General features: G+C 51.0%; 1 protein-coding gene across 7 annotated transcripts in view; it reads left to right on the forward strand.

Moving 5' to 3' along the window:
* DYSF (dysferlin) overlaps positions 1–17,465 on the forward strand; it is a 221,544-nt gene extending 204,079 nt beyond the window's left edge. For all 7 annotated transcript variants that reach the window (XM_063077909.1, XM_063077912.1, XM_063077914.1 and 4 more), the window contains 8 exons: positions 829–917; positions 1,167–1,262; positions 1,604–1,745; positions 6,235–6,334; positions 10,119–10,297; positions 11,675–11,784; positions 13,129–13,276; positions 17,156–17,465. In XM_063077909.1, the coding sequence (XP_062933979.1) occupies positions 829–917; positions 1,167–1,262; positions 1,604–1,745; positions 6,235–6,334; positions 10,119–10,297; positions 11,675–11,784; positions 13,129–13,276; positions 17,156–17,194 (903 nt within the window). In that variant the 3' untranslated portion in view covers positions 17,195–17,465. The remainder of the gene's footprint in view (positions 1–828; positions 918–1,166; positions 1,263–1,603; positions 1,746–6,234; positions 6,335–10,118; positions 10,298–11,674; positions 11,785–13,128; positions 13,277–17,155) is intronic.
* The last annotated feature ends 361 nt before the right edge of the window (positions 17,466–17,826 follow it).

Raw genomic sequence — 17,826 nt, forward strand, 5'->3', positions numbered from 1 at the left:
GTGGCAGAGCAACCCACAGAGAAACAGTCATCTGGAGGGGGCAGGGGAATCCCCCATGCAGAAGGGAGGATGGGCACAGAGACAGCAGGCTTGGGACTGTGACCAGGGAAAGCTTCCAGGAGGAGGTGAGCTCAAAGCTGGGTTTTGGAGGAAAAGGAAGGAAAAGGTCAGAGGCAAAGAGAAGAGCCAAGGTGAGCTGTGAAGGTGCCTTTGTGAGCTCGCAGAGGACATCCTCTCTGTCTGGGCCTGAGCTCTCTCTTCCCCTTGCTGGCTTGGCTACCAGCCTCCCCGAAGTAGCACAAGAGGTGTGGAAACTTCAGCAATTTCATCCTCTAGCTCTGGGACCCTGCAGAAGAGACTCAAGTTACTCTAATCCCTGCTCCTTCTTCTTTAAGATGGGGACAAAAATCACATCCAGCTTGCAGGGAGGGAGGGGGCTAAGAGTGGGCGGGTAGAGTGGTTTCCTGTCACAGAAATTTTCTGAGCTCCCATGCTAAACCATGCCCCTGACCCTCCATGACTTTGCATGTGCCATGACCCTGGTGTGCCGAGACTCAGCTCAGCCATCACCATCTCAGAGAAGCCTGCCCTGACCCTTGAGCCCCAGGCCCAGGCCTAGGTCAGTGGCCTGTGGGGCAGTGGGCTCACCTGTGCAGTCGGTCCTGTAGTTCCTTGTTTAGGGTCCCTCCCCCGCAGGATGGTGAGGCTGTCCTTGGTAGGGCCTGGGTTTCCTCTGTCCTGTTTCCCAAGTGTTTGGCACAGAGCAGGTGCTTGGTAACTACTGGCTGAATGGAAAAGGTGCTGAGAGAAGGGCTCGTGTCTCCACAGGGGAAGCTGCAGATGTGGATCGACCTGTTTCCTAAGGCCCTGGGGCGGCCTGGACCTCCCTTCGACATCACTCCCCGGAGAGCCAAAAGGTCACCTACCCAGGCACAGGCTCTGAGCTGAGCTGGGGGAAGGAGGGATGTAACTAGCTGTGGGTAGGACCAGGAGGTCACTCTTCAGCCAGGATTTGGGCTGCTCAGGCCACTGAATAAGCTCTTGTTTGGGCCTGGCCGAGTTTCCAGCCAGGCATGGAGTCTTCTTGGATGAGGTGACATCTCAGCCAAGGACCTCCCACCCTGTGGTAGGAAATCTATATGGATTTGAGTCATTCTTCTTCCCAGGTTTTTCCTGCGTTGTATTATCTGGAACACCAAAGATGTGATCCTGGACGACCTCAGCATCACGGGGGAGAAGATGAGCGACATTTATGTGAAAGGGTAGGAAGTCATCGTCTCCCACCCGTCCCAGCCCACAGCACCTCCCCTGCTCCCTCAGGGTGGCACTGGGGTGGGGGGCTCCAGTGTAGGGAAGGGGAGAACATGCAAGCTTCAAAGGGTTGGACTTGTAAGGTTTGAGGATGCCCCTCATGGGTGGCTGAGACGTTAGAACATTTTCAAATTTATGGCACATTCTGTTCCTCATGATCCCCAGGGGACTGTTTGTGCAGTATCACCTACCAGGTTCACTTGCCTTCTTAATCCTCATCGGCCTAAGTTGAGGATGTGCATTGGGGTGGAAATATTCATGAGAAATGTTCTGTAAAAATGTGTCTGCCTAGTTGGATGGTCGGCTTCGAAGAGCACAAGCAGAAGACAGACGTGCATTACCGCTCCCTGGGTGGCGAGGGCAACTTCAACTGGAGGTTTATCTTCCCCTTCGACTACCTGCCAGCTGAGCAAGTCTGCACCATCTCCAAGAAGGTAAGTGTCCTTCCTGGCCCAGTGGTGCCAGTCCAGGGCTTTTTAATGTCAGCATGACCCCACCACTACAGTCACTGGCAGGCCACCATCTGGGCCTCCCTGCTGCCTGCCACTGTTTGAGCCACCACTGCCATCTCTACTTGGCCACCATCACCACCGATGTCACCACCACCACTGTCCTATCACATCTGGTGTCACCATCACCACCATGCCATCACTGCCAATGTCACTACTGCACTGTCCCATCACTGCCAAAGTCACCATCGCCACTGTCCCATCACTGTTGATGTTACCACCACACTGTCCCATTACGGCCGAAGTCACCACCACCATCCCATCATTGCTGATGTCACCACCACTGTCCCATCACTGCCAGTGTCACCACTACATTGTTCCACCACTACCAAAATTACTATCACTATCATCCCATCACTGCCATTGTCCCATCATTGGTGGCACTAGCACAGCTCCCACCACTGCTCCCATTACCACCATAGCTGCCACCATCTCTGCAGCCCTTTCTTCCTCTTCCATCATTGCTGCCGTCTCCAGCATTGCCATCACTCCACGACCACACTAGTGCCACAACCATCGTGTGTAGCTAAGTCCAAATCCTAAAACCACTGCCTTCCTCCTTAGCCCAGACAAACCAAGCAGCAGGAAGGCCATGGGGTCTGAGAAGGAAGAGAAAGGACACCCAGCTTGGCCATCAGTGGGGCAGAGGGGCCAACTCCATAGGGGGAGCTTCCCACAAGGGCCAGCCTGGCCTACAGATAGCGTTGTCCATAGGATTGGGAGTTGCGTGGCTAAGTCCCTCCTGCCACCTCATTTCCCACATCTGTGTCTAGTGCCTGTAGTTGGGGTCCAAGCTCAGCGGTCACTGGGAGTGTCTCTGCCCTTCCAGGCCTGAGCAAGTGTCCTCCTGCTCTCTCCATGCCCCACCTCTCACCCCAGGCTGAAGGCACCTGGGGAGACCTGGCCAGCATCAGCCCGTGGGGAGAGGTGGATTTGGGGACCTCAGTCTCTGTGTCTTAGCATCTCCTGGTTTCAGTCTCATCTGGGCCATAAACCCTTTACCCCCGAAATAGGCAGAGCTGGAGGGCAGCTGGCCTCCTCCTGGTGGCACCAGGCCTGCCCGCAGGGAACAGCCACTGGAACACAGTGAGGGGAGCTGTGGGCAGTGGGGGCTCAGGGCCAGGGTAAGTGGAGGCAGAGGGGCCTCTGCTGGAGCCTGTGCCCACCCTTGTTCCACCTAGCGTTCATTTCCACCTCGAAGTGCTCTCCTGCTCCAGGGGCATGCCTCTCTGGTGTTCAGGTCCTGCTGGTGATTTCCTTCCAGAGGTGGCTCAAGGTTTCCTGCTTAGCTTAAAGAAGGGAAACACATAATGTACTTCTGCTGCATGGTTCTTCTCAACTCTCTTCGTTACACCCTCTGTGCCTGGTCCTTTCCAGCCCAACACACGGGATCGTCTTCACTTTAGAGAAACCAAAGTGTTCTGCTGAGCATCTGAAACCAGCAAACAAAAGAAAATGTAGATTAAACAAGGTCCCGTGGATTCTTTCACCTGGGGATTGCTGCGTAGTGTTGCTGGAAGGCAGAATTTAGCAACAGGGTTGCACAGAGTCAAGGAAAGCCTAGACTCTTTGTAGGCTTAGACTGATTTGCCTTCTGCTCAGTGTGCTTGTCCAGCACAGACCTGTTTCCATTACAAAGCAAACACCACATCTGTTGGGACAGCCCTCAGTCAGGCCGGCGTGCCTGCCTCCTTTTGCTGTGGGTGGGGGGGGGGGCTGGTAGTGGAGAAGGGAGGGCTGAGCATCACGCCCACCATCTCTGGGCCCACCTACGTGGGGCTAGGTGTGGATGGGGAACTGAGGCCCAGAGATGCGGACTGGCTGCTCAGGAGGTGGGACAGCCCCTTCATTGTGACAGGTGGAGATGTGGGCAAGGAGCAGCAGGAAGAGAGGTTTCTGTTCCTTTCTATGAAGCAAGGGGAGAGATAATCTAGCACTGTGGCAGGTGATTTGAGATACATGAGAAAGGCTGGAAATAGCTGTTCTGCTGAGTGAGAGAGAGAGAGTGATAGTTGGTGGCAGAGAAAGGTTACCTGGCAGTTCTGAGGGCCCAGTTGGGATTGCTGATTAGGAATTTGGGGTGACTCCATTCTGGCAATGCTGGGGTTTCATCTCTGCATTGTAAGCCCTGGTAAGAAAGGAGAGTTGGGATGACTCATGGCAGGAGTTCCAGAGGACATACTGAAGGGACCGCTTGGCCTGATGGCCGATAGAGTCTGGGCTAGACTTGGGAGGACGAGAGGCCCACAGTGGGAGCAGGGAGAGAGGAAGAAGTGGAAGGAGAGGCACGCCTGATGCCAGGCGCTAGGAGAGGGCGGCCGGAGGGAGGGGCCCAGAGGTCAGAAGAGGAGGTTGAGAAACAGAGTTCAGGTGGTTCTGAAGTCAACCCGGAAGGTGAGAGAGGAAATGGCTTGGCCCGAGGCAGAGCCAGGGGGTCCCTCTGTGGGAGAGGGGACCCTGGGAGGCTGGCGGAGCCATGCCCACAGTGGGGCACCAATTAGCTGTCTGGGCTAAGAACCGAGTCTGGGTGGGTTAGTGCAGGGCCACCGCACAGCCTCTGGGCTCCCTGGGCCTGCTGCAGAGCCAGCCCTCTGCTGTGGGGTTCAGGGCCTCTGGCAGGCAGGCCCTCCAGGGACCCCATTAACCAGACGAGACTGTTGTAAAGTACAAGGTCTCCTTTCATCCGGCTGCTTTGAACCGCCGCTGGTTGTCCCAGCCGGCTCCCCACCTGGAGCCCAGCACACCCACTGGGGCCGGCCTGCGCGTCAGGCACCCACCCTGCAAATAAACAGCTAGTAAAAGGGCCCAGGCCGGGAGCATAATGAGCGCCTGGGACCTGGGGGGGCTCACTCCCCAGGCTGGAGTGCTGGCCCAGCTGCTCCCACCAGGGGCCGTTTGAACCTCTGGCTCATTACCGACCCCATAAACCAGGCCGGCCCAAGGAGTGGAGGATGCCGGCGGCCCGTGCAGGCGGGCCTGCTGAGCTGGCCGTAAAAGCTCACAGAGGAGGGAGGCACCTGCACGAGGGCTGGGGCCCGGAAAGGGGGAGGCACAGACAGGGCTGGGGACAAGGGGCCAGCTGTGGACCTGAGCCCCTTCACCAACCCAGGCAGCAGTCCAGACCATGGCTGGGTGCTTTGCACGGTGACCACATGGTGACCACAGGGGTCATGGTCATCAATTTGGGAGATTGGTGGGATCTGCATGACCAGCCTCTGAGGCTGGGGTGGACACCCAGTGGCATGGCCCTGGCTGGGTAGTGTTTACCAGGCTGACAACTCTGTGTGGTCAGCAGTGCTCTCTGACTCCCCACGGAGTCTGCCCCCTGAGACTTGGGTCCAGGCCCCTGCTCTGACCTGGCATTCAGGACCTGGCCCTCACTGTCTACAGGGTGGCCAGAATGTTTCCTATCCTTGGCACCCCTTCAGGCAGAGCTACAGTGAGAGAACAGAGAACAAGCCAGTGTGAGCAAGACAGCCCCAGTGACAGTCCTTTGGGTTGAACATGGAGGACCCAGGAGCTAACCCAGGCCTCTGCATGCCCAGCCCCGTGCCCCTCGGCTTCTCCCTGAGGCCTCTGTGGGGAGAAGCCCAAGATGACCCTGTTCCAGGTAGAGCTGGTCTGAGGGAGATGAGCTGGGGAGAGACGGGTCCCTCCTCTCCTTTCAGCAGGAGGGCAGAGAACGTTCCAGCACTGTGAGTTTTTGCCTTGCCAGGGGTGAGTTCTTAGAGGTGATGGTGGGGTGGGGTGGTGAGAGGGGGTCTTGGTCCAGTGCCATTTTCTTATAGAAGTCTGCTGGGGGATCCTTCAGCAACAGCCAGGGTGGGTCACCTCAGCCAATTCACGCTGACCCTGGGATCATATGTGCAGAGCAGGGTCTAGGGTTGAGAGCAGGACTCTGGAACCTGACTACCTGGGCTTGCATCTCTGCTTGCCACTTCCTAGCTGTGTGACCTTGGACAAGTGACTTGCTTTGGTTTCCTCAGCTGTAAAGGTAGTATCTCTCATTGTTGTTGAAAGAATAGATGACTTCATAGTGGTAGAGAACTGACACATAGGAAGTGCAGTGTTAATATTATTACTATTAGCTGTCAGACCTTGGGCAAATTCCTTTACCTCCTCCAAGCCTCTGATTCATCATTTGTAAAATGGGAGTGATAACCTTGACTTACAGAACTGGCAGGATTAAAGGAGCCATCTTATGTGAAGTGAGGTGCATGGTACCTCTTAGGCCCTTGACCACTGCCTTCTGGGATCTGCCCTTCCTCATCTTCCGACCAGGACCTGGCTCTGGCAACAGCCTCAGGGACACTTACTCTGCTGCCTCATCCAGGCAGCCTTCCAGGTTGGTAGGACCACTGTCTTTCTCTAACCTTGCTTTCCTGCTTCCTTCTCTGCTCCTACTCTGGGTCAGGATGCCTTCTGGAAGCTGGACAAGACCGAGAGCAAAATCCCAGCGCGAGTGGTATTCCAGATCTGGGACAATGACAGGTTCTCCTTTGATGACTTTCTGGGTAAGCATCATTTCCAGTCAGTCCTGTTCTGCGTGTTGGGGCTGCCCAAGAACCCCCACTGTGTGTGTGTGTATGTGCCATTCTTGGACCCTTTCGGAATCTTGGCTGGAGGAGTGGTCCTACTTTTTGCCCTCAGGGAGCTCAGGGTCACTGTCACTAGGTCCCCAGCACTGACTGAGGCATATGACGCTGAGCAGCATCAGCATGACCAAGTGGCCACTGGGAGGCCTGTCAGTGGAGGTGGCATTGAGCATTGGGCTGTGTTGGATGGTAGGCTCAGGTCAGGAAGAGGGGGGACGGGGAGTGACTGCTATTGGGTATGAGATTTCTTTCGGGATGATGAAAATGTTCTGGAATTAGATGGTTGCACAACTCTGTGAATGTACTAAAAGCCACTGATTGGTACACTTTAAAATGGTTAAAGTGGTGAATTTTATGTTATGTGAATTTAACCTCAGTAAAAAATAGCAAATGAACCTGTGAAAAAGGCAGCCCGAGAAGCCAGGAGTGCTGGCTTCTAGTTCTGTTCTGCCACTTGGGAGCAGAGTGGCCTTGGACGATCACTGAAGCCCCTCCTTGGGTGGCCCTTGTTTGAAGAAAGGTGAGTTGGTCTTTGCTGAGGAGCAGCTCCCCACAAGGGGGCCACATCTGGCCTGGTCACCTGCACACGGGGGACAGAGCTGCTCCACGATTCCACTGTAGAAGAGTCAGGGTGTAAGATGGTGGTGGCACCAGATTTGACTTTTGTTATTTTACTCATTATTCTGTACATAATTCCTGTAGAAAAATTAGAAAATACAAATAAGCAGTGCTTCCTTCCCACCTTAATCTCACCACCCAGAGATAACTACCACTGACATTTTGGTATATATGACTATATTTTATATTATTTCAGATATAGACAAACATATGTAAGTTTTATGTGTATTATATATACATACATACATATATGACATATATACATATATTTATATATATGAATGGGTTCATATTATACATACTGTTTTATATCCTGATTTTTTGAGAAAATATTTCAAGAACATCCTTTCTGGTCAGTAGGTATCTACCTATATTTATGCCTGCACCATCACTTAATGCCTGCTGATGTGCCATCATACAGATGGGCCCTATTTTGCTTAACTAATCCTCTCTTGGTGGGTATTCAGGCCATCCTCAGGTTTTCCAATTTGAGTGACCCCCTAGGTGTACATCTTTGGACCCTCTGTGTAGACCTTTCCTTAACTCTGAGAAGTAGATTTGTTAGTTTTTGTGCATTTTAGTAGTTTTCAAAACAGTTTGTTTAATTGCTCTCTAGCAAGATTTTTATACTCTCACCTGTACCCTATTTGTAGAAGGGTGCCATTTCCCCTAAACTTTTGCTACTACCATTACATTTTTAAAAAAAAATCGCCAATGTGATATCTCATTTTAATTTTTATTGGCATTTCTTCATTACTTGTAAGGTAGAACTTTAAAAATATATTTATTACCCATATTAATAATATGGGGTTTTCTTTTTCATCTTTTATTATTGATTTTCGAAACTTTTTATATATTCAGGATACATGGCAAATAATTTATCCTATTTTTTCATTTGCTTCTTAATTTTTTATGGAGTCTTTTTTGCTTACAGACTTAAAATTTTTTTGCCATCAATCGATCAAACTTTCCTTTATGGAGTGAGGCTTTAAAAAATTAATTTTGCAAAGAAAACAAAAAACCCCTGCATTTTTGCTGTATGAGAAAAAAGTATCCAAAGTAAAGTTTAAAATGCTCATTCATTGTTTTTAAAAATAAAACTCAATAAAACCATTAACAAATACTACCTTTTAACCCCACGAGATTTCTCTTTTCCATCTTTATAATGTTTTCTAATTAGATTTTTTATGTTTTTTTGAATTCTTATTACTTTTTTATTTTAAAGGTAATATTTAAGCATCCATAATCTCACCATCTAGAGATCCTGTGTTTCCTTACAGTCTTTTATGTAGATCATGCTGGGATAATTTGTGTGTGTGTGTGTTTTAATATCCTGATATTTACTTAATATCATATTGGGAGCATATTTCAAATTGGAAATAAACTAAATGTTCATTTGCATGGGAGGGAGGGAGAGTTATGTGAGTGGGTGGAGTGTTAGATTAATGCTGATACAGATTTGAACAAATGGATAGATGGAATAACAGTCACCTTGAATGAACAGATATAGTGCTCAACAGATGATAGCTGTAAAGAGATGTAGATAGGTCAAAGCAGATGAATGGATAAAAGGATGGATGGATAAGTGGACGAGTAAAAGAAAGAAAACTAGAAAATGGTTATGGTAACTGAGCATTCCATGCTGAAAAAAATCTGATCTCCTTTGCATGGTATTCAGGAATTTTTAAAATTTGGTCTCAGAAAACAATTTTTCAATTTATTTCTCTCACTTGATCCCTTTAGTAACATATGCTACAAGCCCATTGAGTCCATCATGTTGCTGTGATGGGATTAGATGAAACCACATGAAATTGCTGTTTTTATAGGTCAAAGGTGTTTGAGTATCAGCATTTTCATATGGTTCAACCTAATAGCTAGAGCTGTCCAGGGAGATGGTGGGTAAAATGGGTATGTAGATGAGACAGTATAAAAAGGCAGCTGCTTGGATAACTAGGTGGGTAGACGAAGAAGATTGATGGATGAACTACAATAAGATACCACTTCATGCCTATTAGGACGGCTAAAGTATTAATAATAAGAACAGTAATGATAAAATAGAAAATAACAAGTGTTGGCGAGGATGTGGAGAAATTGGAAACCTTGTACATTGCTGGTGGGAATGAAAAATGGTGCAGCCACTGTGGAAGTCATTGTGGTGATCCCTTGAAAAGCTGAACGCAGAATTACCATATGACCCAGCAATACCTGCTCTTAGGTATGTATCCAAATGAATTAAAAACAGGGACTCAGACACTCGGTATGCCAATGTTCACTGCAGCATTATTCACAATGCCAAAAGTTGGACACTGCTCAAGTGTCCATCAACAGAAGAAAGAATAAACAAAATGTGGTGTAGACATACAGCGGAGTAGTATTCGACCGGAAAGAGGAATGAAATACTGACATGTACTACAACGTGGATGAACTCTGAAAACATCATGCTGTGAAATAAGCCAGACACAAAAGGACATATTCTTTATGAGTCCACTTATAAGAAATATCTCCAATAGGCAAATTCATAGTTACAGAAAGTAGACTAGAGATTACCAAGGGCTAAGAGGAGCGGGGAATGGGGACTTACAGCTTAATGGGTATGGAGTTTCTGTGACGGAATGAAAAAGTTTTAAAAGTAGTGGTAATGGCTGCCCAACATTGTGGTTGTAATTAATGCCACTGAATTGTGCACATAAAAAAATGGCTAACATGTCAAATTTTATGTCATTTATTTTTTTACCACAATAAAATAATGTTAAAAAATTGATGTATAGATGTACGTAGACAATGGGTGTATGGATGCATCTGTACTTAGTAAGATGAATAAGTGAGGAGGTGGGCAGCTTTGCTAAGGTGAATAAATACAGGTGGATTAAGGGGCATATGGCTGCATGAGTAGGTGAATGGGCAGCTGTGAGATGGGATGAGAGGAATGGATGGAGAGATGGCGAGTTTGTGGGATTCTACCCATGGCTAAGCCATGCAAAGAAGCTGAGGAGGTGAGTTTTTCTTGAGCCTGCCCTGCCCCAGGGTAGCCCTAGGCTGGCAGTGATTGAGAAACCCTCTGCCAAAGAACACCTCTCTGCTGCAGGCTCCCTGCAGCTGGATCTCAACCGCATGCCCAAGCCAGTCAAGACGGCTGAGAAGTGCTCCTTGGACCAGCTGGATGACACTTTCCACCCAGAATGGTTTGTGTCACTTTTTGAGCAGAAAACAGTGAAGGGCTGGTGGCCCTGTGTAGCGGAAGAGGGTGAGAAGAAGATCCTGGCGGTAAGTCTCCTTCCTCCAGCCCCAGCGGAGGGCGCAGGGGCAGCTTTTTCTAGAAGTCATCGGGTACATACGTGCCTACTGTTCTTCCCCTTTCTCCCTCTCTCCTGCCCTTCATCTCCCTATTTCCAAGTCATTCTCCATCTTCCTTTCCAATTCCCAGCCTTCCTCCCCCTAGAGGCTCCATGGGAAACCTATTCAAATTGAAAGATGACCTGCTTATACTCTGCTCATGGGCCTTAACAGTGATCTGTGACCTGGGGTCCCTCTGATCTGGGCTTCCTGGCAAAAGGACCGGGTTGTGCCTCTTCCATTTCCTCAGTACCCTCCAAGGGGCTGTCCTTGTTCTACTCTTCTACTGAGAGGTCTGCTCAGGGAGGCGACTGGAGTCCAGAACAGCCACGGAGAGGAAGTTAATCTCTCACTTAGGAACGGCCGGCAGCCAGCCAACCCTTAAAGTGGCCCTTGAAATAAAATATCCTTGTTATATAAAGAATTACAACAGTAAGAAATACCAACACCCCAAAGGAAAAATGAGAAAAGGCCATACATAGATAATTCACAAAAGAGTTAGAAATGTGAACTAAACATTGAAAATGATTTATTCCTTCTAGCAATTAAATAAAAGAATAGTTTTAAATGTGCTAACTTTTTTTGTCTATTAAATTATATTTTTAAAAGAAAAATGGACAAGTTCATTGCTGGTGAGAATGCAGAGAGGCAAGCGCCTTGTTTGCTTCCGCAGGGGGCGCTAATGGTTTTACTGTGTGGGGAAGCAATTTGGTAATATACAGCCAAAGACTGAACGATATTTATGCCCTTGGACACTGTCATCCTACTTCTAAAGTCTCTTCTAAAGAAATAACCAGATAAAATTAAAAATCTAGGTTCTGGGATGTTTGTTGAAACATTATTTATAATATCAAAGAGTTGGAAACCACCTAAATGAACCAAAATAGGTAGTTTACTAAATAAATTATGGTCAACCATCTTGTAGACTGTTTTGCAGTCATTAAAAACCAAACTCGAAGGAATATGTAATTATATAGTGAAATATATCTCTAAGCAAAAAAAAAAAGCAAGCTATAGCACTATATATACACAGTGTGATATTTTATACACTTGCAGAGAAGAGCCATGATGCATAGAAGTATTAACATTGCTTGTCTCCACATAGTGGAAGTATGGGTGGTGTTCTTTCTTTATACATTTCTGAAGTTTCTAAATGTTCTATAAGGAGCAGTACTGCTTTTATGATCAGAATGATCCTACTTTTTTCTTTTTTTTTTTTTTTTAAAGATAAAGGTGCCCTTATGTTTGTCCTGGCCTGGCTCCTCTCCAGGAGGCTTTGTGCTCCAACCAGCCTCTCTGTCCCCACAGGGCAAGCTGGAAATGACCTTGGAGATTGTAGCAGAGAGTGAGCATGAGGAACGGCCTGCTGGTCAGGGCCGGGATGAGCCCAACATGAATCCCAAGCTCGAGGACCCAAGGTTAGTGCCCAGTCCCTGACCTTGATGCCCAGATGTCTGGGGGTGTAGGCCTCAGTCCAGGAGGCACCTGACTTCATAGCCATGCGGAGGTCACAGGCCCACATGGCTCACAGAGGGGCATGAGTCGTCCAAGGCTACACACTAAGTTAGAGGCAAGCGATAGCTGTCATTCCAGAGAACACTGGGCTGCTCAGCTAATTCCAGAAGCAGGTGCTGTTGGGTACCGGTTTGTTGTACACATTGTCCTATGGAACCTTCCCCACTGAGTAGTGATTATCATCCCCATTTTACAGATGAGGAAACCATCTCAGCAAAGTTAAATAAGGTCATTCCAACTAAGAAAGTGGTAAAGCTGAAATTCTCTCATCTGGTCTGATCGGCTCCAGAGCCTGATCAAGGTCTTTTCCCTCACCAAGCTGCCCTTCATGGCTCTCCTGTGGTGCCAGTGTGGCTTTCAAATGGTCTTTCAGCCTTAACTTTCCCTTCTGTGAAATGGGGAGACCAGGCCCCATCTTTCCTACATCACAGGCTTCTCAGAGAGGTTGACCAAGCCAGTGGATGCAGATGTCTGAAGGCCGTTACCAGGGCAGTTACTGAAGGATGGCCTTTGGGGCTCAGGGCAGTGTTTGCTGAGCCCCTCCCACAGCCCGCTTGGCTCAGATGGATGTAGCACAGTTGACTCACTTTATCATGGTGCTATCCCCAGTGCTGTGGGACTGGCCGAGCAGTGAGAGGCACCCTTGCCTCAGAATGTTGGGATGTGGGTGGGGAGACAAGAGAAACCCACGGGACTCAGGACGTGCAGTCAGAGGTTAACAGAGCCGTGACTGAGACACAAAATCCTGCATGTTCTTTGAGTTGTGGGGCTGATCTAGAGGGAGGGTTGTGAGTGAGAGAACATCAGCTTTCTGGGTTCTCTTTCCACCATCCTTCCCCGAACATGGACAATTCAGGTGCACCCGGACAGGTAGCTTGGCTTATCTGGGGCTCAGTGGGCCATAGCTCACCTAACATAGCAGGCTCTGCCCAGCTCCCAAATCTGTGATCAAGTCCTGGGTTGGGAGGGAAGGGGGTGGCTGGGAAGATAACCTGATAAGAGTGGCTGAGAACTGGGCCCCTGGAGTTGCTGGGCATGGAAGCACAGGTGAGCTCACACTGCAGCAAAGGCTGGTGGGGAGGGAATGCTGGTGCCAAGGGCTGAGTTTGGGGCTAGGGGCTGGGGGCTTCTGTGGGCAGGCTGTGGAGGGCCAGGATATCTGAACTGCTGTCGCAAGTGGAGAGCAGAGTTTGGAGAGAGCAGCCCTGGTGCAGGGTGCCTTGCTGACCTCCGGGATCTCCTTCCAGGCGCCCCGACACCTCCTTCCTGTGGTTCACCTCCCCGTACAAGACTATGAAGTTCATCCTGTGGCGGCGTTTCCGCTGTGCTATCATCCTCTTCATCCTTCTCTTCATCCTCTTGCTGTTCGTGGGCATCTTCGTCTATGCCTTCCCGGTGAGCAGGCCTGGTGGGGGAGGCCCTGACACTGTCTTGGGGGAGCTCTTGGTCTAAATGGTGGAGTCCATCCTTGTCCTCAGAGAGCTCCCTGCCTCTGATGGAGAGAAGTGATTTCTGTTCGTGGAGAGTCCCTGGTCAGATGGGGAGACATAGCCCCTACTCTGGGGAGTCTCTAGTCAGGTAGGAAGACAAAGTCTACCCTTGGGGAGCTCTTAGTCCAGTGGGGAAACTGAGTTCTTGCCCTTGATGGGGAGGAATAGTTGTCTTCAGCAATCCTGTAGAATATGTGATCAAGGGGTTGGCAGAAGATGAGGCCCCTTGGGCTGGGATGGGCAGGGGAATCTTCTTGAAGGGTCAGGTTGAGGAACTGGGTCTGGAAGGGTAGAGAAGATGTGGATGACAGAGCAGGGGAGAGGGCCCTCTGTGTCAAGGACAGCATTTGCTAAGTCTAGAAAAAGAAGGAAGCCGGGGCTGGGAGAGGGTCCTGGTGCCCACTGAGAACTGTTACAGAGCGTGCCCTCCCCCCGTGGCAGGTGGGCACGAGGAAGATGTAGGTGCACAGGAGGCTGGCCCAGGAGCCCCTCACTTGCACATTGGGGTCCGTTTCACTTGGTAAGAGGTCAGCTGACACCTAGCAAAGAGCTCACCAGAGTGTCACCAGAGACAGCTGCTGTGCTCTATTGGACCCTGCTTGAGGGAAGAGGGTCCCTGCCTGTGCTTCTCCAGTCCTCACAGCTCATCAGGGACCCCGAAAATGCTCCAGTCCTCCAAAGTCTCTGGTACTTCTGACCCTGAAGGGATCGCAGTGTTCTCAGGCTGACATCTAATTTTTAATGTTCTTTAAGATGTTTAAAAACTTTTTAATATGAAAATTTCAAACCTATATATGAGGGTTCAAAAAGTTCATGGAGAGGTTCATTTTATCTTTTGAGTCTATTTTTTCCACAAACTTTTTGAAGTTCCCTTGTAAAAGTAGAGAGAATGGTGTGATCAGCCCTCAGTGCCCTGATTTTAGTAGCAAAGACACAAACACCCAGAGAGGGGAAGACACTGGCTCCAGGCTGCACAGCAATCTGTGCGCAGTTCCTAGCTCAGGGCTCCAGCCACTGTGAGCCTCAGTCCTGGTCAGCACGAGGACACCGGCCCAGAGCATGGTCCCCATGGTAGGCAGGCTGCTCGGGGAATTACTCCCACATGACCTTTTTGCTTTGTGAATCCTCTGGGAGATGAAAAGGGGCAGACTCTTTCTCCCACTGTAGCTGGCAATGAGTGCCTTGTGTCACAGAGTGTGCCTCACAGGAGGAAGAGAGTTGAAACCACAAGCCATCCCATGCAGTCCCTAACATCACGAGCCATGAGGGACAGCGGAGGCACCTGTCTGGTTTGCATGTCCAGGCCCCAGCCACCCTCTGTGCCACAGCAACAAAGGAGAATCTAGAACCAGGGTGGCCGGTGGGTCCGGCTACAGGCCAGGCCCTCTTTGCTGGCTGTGGTTGCCTGGGGTGCTGTGTTCAAACATTTCGGAGGCTCAGCAAGAGGAGTTATGACCTATTGACAAAATATGACCAGGGGTGGACCCAGGCTGTGGGGACCTGCAGTTTGTACACTTATGGGGGTCTCTTGAAGCAAAAGAAGTCAGGATGACAAACACAAGATGAGATACAGGACCATGGAAGGGCACATGCAAGTGTGGTGACCCAGGCATGGGCTGCCGCCCGTGATGACCTGGAGTCTGGGATCAGGTCCCAGGACTTCTGCCTGGAGCTTCCTCTCACGGGGCAGGCCCAGGGTGCTGAGTTGGGGGAGGCGCGACTCCCCTGTCCTGGCCCGCCTCAGCTTACCACCCCTCCCAGTTCAAGTGTGCCTGGCTGCCATTAATTCAGCCTTGCGGGCTTTATTAAACACTCTTACATGTCTGGGTGGTGAGGGTGTGCTGTGAGCATGAGAGAGAAGGTGAGGCTCGTGCCCCTGGGGAGTTCTTTGTCCCTCATGGAGACAATGAAACTAGGGAACAAGGAAAACTACCATCTTCAATCAAACACTTCACTATGAGGCCCAGGCTCTGGGAGTTTAGAAAAAGGAGAGCTAGAGCAGACCCTCCCTCTTCGAATGTGGCGTGAGGACCTGTAGCATCAGCATTAGCAGGGAGCTTGCCAGAAACGCCGAGTCCCAGGATGCCCCCGTCTGCTGAGGGAGAATCCGCACAGGCGCACTTTATGGTTGGAGAGATGTTCTTGGACAGGACAGAGCTATGCAGGACACCTCCTGTGTGACATTGGCAAGTCTCTCCCCATCTGCATGAGGAGGGGCTGGGCTGGGTCAGCTCTGGCTTCAGTGGCTATGACTGTGGTTAGGGAGCCCCTCACCTTTCCTGGGGGCTGCACATCAAGCCGAGCCTCCTCCTGAAGGGCCAAGGGGAGGGCAGGGGCAGGTCCAAAGTGGCGTCATCACCACCCTTTCTTTGCCCAACCCCAGCCCCAGCCAGCTGGCCCTGCACTGTGAGGCCCTTGGGTGGCACATGCAGGCCTTCAGGGACCCGGGGAAGGAAGCCTTGCTGCCTGGTTGGGAGAGGAAGGGAAGATTCCGAGTCACTTCCAGCCTGTGGTCACTTCCTCGTCCCTGGGGTAGCCTTAGCCCCAAGCCCTGTGGGCAGGAGCAGAATAGGTCTTTGAGGGGCCCTGGTTGGAACCCCTCCCCTGTCTCTTGGGCCCCCCAAACAGTGGCATCACTCTCCTTTGGGTTCTTCTGGAAATTATCCTTTTTAAAATATGGGCCCTGCCTTCTCTCTCCCAGAGCTGGCATGTGGGGTCAGATCCTTGCAGATGGGTCTGGGAATCAAAGGGGCAGCCTGGGACTGAGGCTGGGGACTGTGCTTGCTTGCAGACCTTTACTACAAGTTGGCAAATTCTGCTTCCCTCCACCCAAGTCACTCAATCACCTGGCCAGTCCTAGACCTATGAGGGCTGGCCCTGGTGACCCTCACGTGGCTTTCAGGCCATGGGGGCTGAGGACCTATTCTAGATGCCTGAAGCCAGGGCTGGTGGAGAGGGGCCCAAGGCTGGGACTGCTCCCTTCAGTTGGCATAATCCCCCATTCTCTTGGGAGCTCCCCTGGGACGGGGACGAGGGGGGCTGCCTGTCTGATCGCTCTCGGCTCCCCCTGCAGAGCCAGCCGGGAGCAGGGCCAGCCGTGGGGAGGCAGGAGGCGATTTGGCAGGGAAGGAGGGCCGGCTTTGTTTCCAGAGCTGGCTTTCCCGGGCCGGCGCTGGGGAACATACTGTCCCAATTAGGAGCCCTGTGTTGTGTTGTGTGTGTTTTCATGGTTTTTGGAGGGAGGAGTAGAGAGGGAAGGCTCCTGCGAGTCCTGCAGTGGGCAGGGCTTCATCAAGGGCAACCATCTTTGGTACTGGCCTGTAGTGGGCCATCCCTGTACACCTGGCCCAGCTCTCTCTCTGCTCTCTGGACAGGAGTGTGGTTGGGGAGAACCCTGGCCTGGCCTTCAGCACCTGTCTGATGGAAGAGGCCAGGGCAGGCCCCCCTCTGGCCAGGGCCTGGGGGATCAGAGTCCCCTTGGCAGCTGGTTGGAACACAGGAGTGGCTCCTGGATTGATGGGGGAGAAAACAGCAATTCAGGCAGCTTTGGCCCCCAGGCGGGAGAGAGTGAGTGTTGTTTGGGAGGGTTTGGGTTTGCCTGATTGGTGAGAGCACTGGGCAGGGTGGATGCTGAGCCGAGCGTGGGATGGAGGGCAAGGTGCAGGCAGGTGGTTGGACAGCGACCAGCCTCCTTTCCGAGCCCCTGCCTCCTGGCAGCTCTCCCCAATCCTCTGAGCCCAGATCCTGGGATCACCATGTGCGCCTGCCTCCTCCCTCCCTCCAGAACTATGCTGCCATGAAGCTGGTGAAGCCCTTCAGCTGAGGACTCTCCTGCCCTGGAGGAGGGCACCATGTCCTCCTGGCCCAGGACTGGCCTTCCTCCTCTACCCAGCTCAGCTGAGCTCCTCCAGACCTCCAAGGCATGACCGTCCTACCAGGGTGAACAGATAGACAGATGGACTGGCACATGCTCCAACAGTTGCTGACACCAAGTCCTGGGATCATCTCACTTTTGTCATTTCTTTCTCCCCCAACTCAACCTTTTTTAGGATCAGCTCATGTGTATTTCAGTATAAAACAGTTTGAACCACAAAGCGGTGTTGGTGTGTGTCTCTCTACAGTACCTGAAGGGGGTGTGACTGTGTAGTGGGATGTGTCTGGGTGGGCAGGGAAGGTAGGTGGGGGTGTGGGTGGGTCTGTGCTGTTTCTGGCCCAGCCTTCTGGAAACAGAAGCAGCCAAGATGGATAGGGTCCCGGAACTGTTTCTTCTTTTACAGGACTGGTTGTGGGGTTGGGTGGGCTTCCAGGTTTGGTGTCTGGTTTGCCTAAAGACCCAGAATTTTCTGCCTTCTCTCTAAGACTATCCCCTTTTCCTGCCCACTCTTCACTCAGACATCCCCCCTTCCTTTTTTAGGCTGCCCTTTGCTTAGGTGGGCAATTACCTGTACTTTCTGG

The sequence above is a fragment of the Cynocephalus volans genome, chromosome 14 (assembly GCF_027409185.1).
Source record: "Cynocephalus volans isolate mCynVol1 chromosome 14, mCynVol1.pri, whole genome shotgun sequence".
NCBI classification, from domain to species: domain Eukaryota; kingdom Metazoa; phylum Chordata; class Mammalia; order Dermoptera; family Cynocephalidae; genus Cynocephalus; species Cynocephalus volans.